The sequence below is a fragment of the Hevea brasiliensis genome, chromosome 16 (genome assembly GCF_030052815.1).
Source record: "Hevea brasiliensis isolate MT/VB/25A 57/8 chromosome 16, ASM3005281v1, whole genome shotgun sequence".
NCBI classification, from domain to species: domain Eukaryota; kingdom Viridiplantae; phylum Streptophyta; class Magnoliopsida; order Malpighiales; family Euphorbiaceae; genus Hevea; species Hevea brasiliensis.
This window is the reverse complement of record NC_079508.1, coordinates 53,629,671-53,636,997: the sequence shown is the minus strand read 5'-3', so window position 1 is coordinate 53,636,997 and position 7,327 is coordinate 53,629,671. Positions and strand designations below refer to the sequence as shown.

The 7,327-nt window shown below is 28.9% G+C and overlaps 1 protein-coding gene across 1 annotated transcript; it reads right to left on the bottom strand.

Annotated features, from left to right (window-relative positions):
• Positions 1 to 2,185: 2,185 nt before the first annotated feature.
• On the bottom strand, positions 2,186 to 3,711 carry LOC110634165 (dihydrofolate reductase). The gene is made up of 6 exons (XM_021783097.2): positions 3,410 to 3,711; positions 3,215 to 3,313; positions 3,062 to 3,103; positions 2,789 to 2,918; positions 2,505 to 2,606; positions 2,186 to 2,387 (listed from the first exon to the last, which is right to left on the bottom strand). The coding sequence occupies exons 1-6, from the start codon at positions 3,629 to 3,631 to the stop codon at positions 2,296 to 2,298; spliced, it is 687 nt and encodes a 228-aa protein (XP_021638789.2). The 5' UTR covers positions 3,632 to 3,711; the 3' UTR covers positions 2,186 to 2,295.
• Positions 3,712 to 7,327: the final 3,616 nt, after the last annotated feature.

Below are 7,327 nucleotides of genomic sequence, written 5' to 3'. Positions count from 1 at the left end.
GGACCAGTTGGCCCGCTCCGTTTGGAAGTATCATATATTGATTTATTTTAGAAACAATACATATTTAAATTTTAGGTAAAAGGCTCTTAAAGTTTTTTTTCAAAAGTTAAATTATCTCTTAAAATTTTGTTGAGGTTCATTTAAGTCTCTTAAATTTTAAAACAGTACATTGAATTCTAAACTTAACATAAATTAATATATTTTAAATTAAAAAATAGTCACGTAATTGCCTAATAGATAATTATCATTTTTTTACCGTTATCTTCGTTCACTCACAATTTCAATATGATCTGTAAATAATTTTAAAAAGTTCCTTGATCCTTGTGTGAGGATTTGTGAGAGAAGTAAAGTGAAATGGATTCATCTTGTGCTATTGTCATATACCTACAAAAATATAGATAACGGGCAAAGACACAAATGTAAATTTTTGAGTAAGTGAGTTTGATTAATGAAATCATATATTATTTTTATTATGTGGTATTATTAAATTGGAAATTGAGTTTTTAAATTTTTATTTGCATTTGTATAATGGAAACTGTAGAGGATGTGAATATTTTGATTGGATTGATATTAAAGCACCTATTTGGATGACTGATTTGATTAATAATCTTGTGAGGGAGAAGAGAAAGCTGGAATATGAGATGAAGGAGTTAAGCAAGATGGATAAGACTGATATTATTTTAGAAGAAATTAATACAATAATAGAAGAGTTGAAAGTTCTGAAATAAAGTAATAAAGAGGAAATTGTTATGAGAGATAAAAGGAAAGATAATACAAAGATGAAAGATACAAATAAAGAAAAAATTGTGATGAGAGACACAAATTGATTACCTTTGCTACTACAAACTCACCCTTCTCTGATTCTCCACCTTTGCGTGTGTTATTCTCTTCGAATTTCAACATTTAACAACAGTAGAATCAAAGAATTTTTCAATACACCATTTATAGATTAGGGATTTGAGTTTTTGAGATATTGAGCTTTACTCATTTCGTAAAATTTGGCATATTTAGCCAAGGTAAATATCTCCAATATAAGGTTGTTAGAACTATATTAAGTTTGGAGTATAATGTGTTGTTTTAAAAACTTGAAGGCTGAAATGGACATTAAAAAATTTTAAAAGCTAATTTAACATTTAGATAAAACTTAAGGTGCCAAAATGGACCTTTTACCTAATTTTTAAACACTCTTGATAGTGTGTTTCATAATTATAAAAATTAAGAAAAATATTTTAACTAAAGTTAAAAAGAAATATCAATATTTTTATATTTAATAATTAATTTAATAATTATTTTTATTAAAAAATTTTGTTTTAAATTATAATATAAATAATTAACTACTAATAGTAAATATAAGAATATATAGTTATTAAAAAGCTTTAAAAAACTTTTTTTTTAATAGATATGTTGCATATGGCCCTCAATTTTCCACATTTTATGAGAAAAAATTATTATACCATGGGTGACAGAATTTCACTAAGAGAAACACGAATTATCCTCAGAAACACAAGGTTATAAGAACGATTAGTCTTTTTTATTCATTGTTTTTGATATTTATCTTTTAAAACAAACGTGACTTTTAAGTTTAATTCTTTTATTGAAATTAAAAATAAAATAAATAATTTTTTAATTAGATTTATAAAATGATTTAAATAATAATTCATTAATAAAATACTTTCTTCATAAATGCTCACTTATTTAATTCTGTGTAATTATAAAAATTTTAAATATAATTTTAGTTTTAAAAATATTTTGAATATAATTATTAAAAGTTTGAACTCTTATAAGGTAAACTTAATAACAATTAAATTAAATATTTATATTTAAATTCTTATATTCATTATATTATACACATTTTAATTAATTTACACAAATCTCCATATAAATATGTAATTTAACTACTGTTAAGTTTGTTCTAAGTCAAGCTTATATTAATTGCACCCAAACATTTTTCATGACCAAGATGTCTTTCCACGAAATAAATGCATTTTTTGAAAATTGATGGTGGAGTAATTAGCATGATATTGATGGTTTGTACGTGTAAAATAATTGAATTGCACAATCCGAAAAATTAAGCATACAAAGACCTGCCTTGCATTAGCTTTCCTCTAATCCTCCACAAAAATAATATTGAGGATATATATATATATATATACATGGGAAGGGGGAAACAGGACACTGTCACATGTATTAAAAATAATAGTTAAACATTAATATAGGCATTATAAATGATTACAAGGTACTTTAGTAAATATAACTTAAACAAAGTGAATTTTTCTGACGCCTATCAGTAAAAGGCTAATCTAAAAGACTATCAGTATTTTCTGTCTTGGCCAACGTATTTTCAATCCTCTCAATGAAGCTCAGCGTGGTTTCCTGACCTTTTTCATCTGAAAGGAAGAAAGAGAAGACAAACAATGAGCAAACATAGTAACAGAAATGCTCCAAGCAAAATACAAATGGAAACAAGAAACAAAATATGCAAGAAAACAGAATGCTATGTTTACCAAGTCTTGGTATGGTATGGCCCTTTGGATGATTAATCACAACAGGGTCTACACATGATTCCAAGAGCTCCAATCCATATGGCTTCAAGAAGTCCGTCTCTCCTGCAACAAATCAATCAGACCTGCCATTAGTAGATGCATGATACATTTTTCTTGTGTTCAATTCCTCTTCCACTAGGCATCCACGGCGAATAGGCATGGATTGATTTATTTTTTAATGGAAATACTAGTGTGCCCTGTATGGCGTTCAGTCAAAGGGGAGAAGTAAAATGAGAAATATATACCTAAAAAGTGGAGGGATGGGCACTGAATTGGAGAAGCATACGCCTTCTCAGCCACAGATGGTGATTTAAACTTAGCCCCTCCGATTATTATCAGAAACTTTATTTTGGGTACCTTCGTTAGAGCCACACCCTGCAAATAGAAAATGAATAAACAAATAACATGAGCAAAACAAAGCTATAGTCGCTTCTTTTTTTTTTTTTTTTTTTAAATCATCCCCACTGTCTTATTAAAAAACTAAAAACAGCATAATAATCAACGAAACATCGTCTTACGTTGGCTTGCAGCCCCGGCAGCCCCGCCGATAATATTGCCCCCTGCATCATTCATGCACATGCCATGAATCAATTATAATAACAACAGAATCAATCAACATTATCAAGAGGAGAAATTAGATAGCAATTCAATAAGAATAACAGCTCACTAACCTGAGAAAAACCCAGGAGACCATCGAACGGTCCTTGCTTAATCATAAAATCCTCGATGTAAGCAAGACACTGGTCAAAATTTGTGTACTCGGTAAATTCCTGAGAGACATATAATTTTCTTTTTCGTTCAGAAAACGGAAATATACAAAGCGGAGCAGAATCAAATGTTTCTTGAAGATAAAATATAAAATGAACCTTGTTGAACTGGAACCACTCGTAATAAGGAGGATCGAAGATCCCTTCAACGTCGGATTTGCCTTGGGCCGGGTAAGGTCCGTCTGGGAAAACAAGATCGAGCTTTTGAACAACTGATTCAGGCCACTTGTGGATCTGTTTCTTGAGAATTTCTCCGCTTGTTCGAAATCCATGGAGGCATAGAAACCTAGGTTTCCTCACTTTCTCTGCTTCCTTTCCCATTTTCTGGTTGCTTTTGTTTCTGCTCCTTGTTGTTGGTTACCAGAGACACAGTGGGATTTCGTTAGCGCGGTCTTTGGAGGCTATTATATAGGCGAAAAGCATCGCGTCGATGGCTCGATGGGCCTGAATAAAACAACTAACGCGTCTACGCACTGAGAGTGACGTAGGCAATGATGCAGGTTGATCGAACGTGACAGATAAATGTTAGAGACTTAAACGGTCATGATTTTCTGGTGACTATATAGTTTAGGTGTGTTGCTTGTATAAGAGTGGAGATGGAGGACCGTGCGAACACGCGTTTGGTTTGACCCACGTTAAGGACATGGGAAGAGAATAGAAACGTGAAGCCACCAAAACAAGTCTGACCTTAAAAATAACGTAACCTTGGGCGGAGATCTAGGCAATGAAAATTAGTTAGCTATATATAATATATATTTTATTTATTTTTGTTAACTATCAAGGAGATCTCCCTTTTTTTTTTTTTTAAATCTCCGATGCTTCCTTTTGTTTCATTAGAAAATGAATCAGAATTAGAGGATTTGATGAAATTTATTTATAAGTAAAAAAATTAAAAATAAATTAATATTTAATTTAATTTAAAAATTATTTAAAATTAAAAAAAAATATAAGTAAATTATTCTTTATTTATAATTTATTTATTTATTTATTTTAAAATTATATTTTAATTATATAAAATATTATGTTATTTTAATAATTTTTTAAAATATCAATACTATTTTTATTTTAATAATCACCGGTGTTTTTTTTTAAATTTTTAATGATTTTTTAATTAAATACTTAAATTATTTAAAAAATTAATTTAAATAATTTTATTAAATAATTAATTATTTATTTTTAAATCAATTATAAATTAAAAAATATATTTTAAGTTAAAAATTAAAAGTAAATGATTAAGCTAAACACACTTTTAAATAATGTAACCTTAGGCAGAAATGTAGAAAATAAAAATTAATTAGCTATATATATATATATATATATTATTTTTTATTAACTATTAAGGAGCTCTTCAATGTTTCTGTTTGTTTCATTAGAAAATCAACGAACCAAGGCAACCGTTTTTTTTTTGTCTGATGTGGTGTAGTGGTTTTCATGTCCCCCCCTCTTCCTTAATGATGTTCTTCAATTTAATGAGTAATTAACGGATTATTGTTTTTTAGTGTAAAAATATATTTAATATAAATTTAATAATCATTAATTAAATGTTTATATTAGAATTAATGTATAATTAAATAAAAAATATATAAATTAAAATTTATTAAACTTATTCTTATATAAAATCAATTTATAATAATCACATTCTAATTAATTGATTTCACAAATTAATATGTAAAATCAGATTAAGAGTCGACATCTTATTATGTTATAGGATTATTAAATCCTTCTCTTTTACCCTCCATTGTCATCACCCACCATCTCTCTCCCATCTATTGCAAGGCATCTCTATCATCATCATTTATATCTATCTGACTGTCTCACCCATTTCAAGTAATTAATAATTCCCTTTTCATAATATTGATCTAAAGTAAAGAGCCATTTTCCCATATTTGATTTATCTTTTTTTTCCACATCTACCTGGAATTATGTCTTTAAATGGCATCAATATCTATTTTTCTTTTATGCAGAACATAAAATTTGATTGAAATTTTAATTTCCACTATTGATTTTCTTTGATTTCATCCATGTGGATAAGCAATGCTATGTTCTGTTAATGGTATATTGATATTGACAAGTCATCAAGATGGTGATATGTTTCTTCTTTATATGATTTTTGGTGTTTATAAATGATGAGAAATTGATGGCCAATGGTAATGGGCACTATATATGAACCAGAGAGCTTTTGCTGTGGCTGTGGAGGAAAGGAGAAAATATGCAACTCAAAGGTAAAGATGGAAAAGAGATGAGAGAGAAAGTGGGAAATACAGAGATAATTTATTAAAAATTATTTCTATATCCTTTTATCTTTCATACTTGTTTTCTTTTCTTTCTTATATTTTTCGTCAGTTTATGTAATTCTTTATTTCTCTTTTATTATTGTTCTCTTATTAATGAGATCCATATTTATGTTTTTAATCTCTAAATATCAAATGTAGAAGAAAACATATAATTCTTTGATTAATTTTGAGGTCAGATTTTTACTACAATGGAAAACATCTTAAGCTTTATTTGTGGCCATGAGCTTGGGTAGAGAAACATAAAGTATTCATAAAAATTTAAAAATTTAAAACAAAAATAGTTTCTCATTTTCATTAAATAGAAAATTGAAAAATAACAATATTAACAAACGCACCTTTAAAATTTATAATAGATTCATTTTTAAAGGCCACAAACAACAAACCCTAGAGCTATGAGGACAAAAATGATGGCTTGTTTGTAGCCACCGTCTTCCTCCCACTCCACCAGCCTGCTTGAGAAGACGCTCGAGTTGTCAGACCTGAACATCGCCAAAAGCTCTTCCTCAAACAAACATCCTTCCAAGGAAACCGAGTAAGACTCCCCTAAGCCAAATATCCATTATCTTTGATGATTTGTGGAAGAGTCGATGGTCATAACTCCTACAGCTCTTGTACTTTTAAGGGTTAGGCGATCAGAGTAGCTAGCTATTGGATTCCGAAGATGACCGTCCTTATGGCCTAGAACAAAAATGCATCCTCCCGCAGTCTGTAAACAGATAGCTTAAGTTGCTAGAGAATGAAGTTTCTTTGGACACACACACACATATTGGTAGAAGAGGGAAACTTCCACTCTGGTCAAGCTCAACCCGTACATGCAACAAAACACCATATCTTTGATAGATTGCAAGATTCTTTTAATGTGAACAACATACTTGTAAGCCACAAACTTCAAACTCAAAACCACTTATGTATAACCCACCCGGCTGAAGGAAAGGAAGACCCACGTCTGAGCAAAGCATGGAGGGCCATTCCCGCCTGAAAAGGGCAAATAACGACTGCTACAATTGGTAGAACAAAAGACCCTTATCGCACGAAAACAAAAACCACTAAGAGAAACTTTGGGTATATTTACTGATTTCCATTTTCTACTAAAATTACAGTTTTCATTTTTCATAAAAAAACAAGAGAAAAATATAAAAAATATGTTCATTGTAAATAATAAAAAATATTTTTTAATTAAAAAGTTAATAATATATTTTATAATTAAAAAAGAAATTATTGCAAAACATATTTAAGAACTTATTTTATTTTTAAATTTTTAATATATATTATTATTTATTTTATAATAATATGATTTTTTTTATAATTATTTAATTTTAAATATTAAAAAATTATAATATAATTTTAATTATAAAAAGTCATAATTTTTTTATTTAAAAAAATAAAAAATAAAACCTGTGTTCTATTTATTGTCTTTATTCAAAAACCTGATACACGCAAATACAAAAGTCTGTTCTCGATTTTGTTAAGAATTTTTTTTTTAAAAAACTACGCAATTTTCCACTTCCTCTATTTGCTGTTTACTGGAAAGTTTTCCTGGAAACGCAGGTAAACTTTGTAAATGCCAGCCCATTCAGCATGGTAAAGCGGTGGGAACAGAGCGCAGCAAAATTTAAAAAACTACGTGTGTTCAACCAATAAACGTTTGCCACGTTTAGGAAAAATGGCAACTTTAAGTCCTGGCCTAGGTTTCTTATAAACAGAATTTCTAGCACCATCCGAT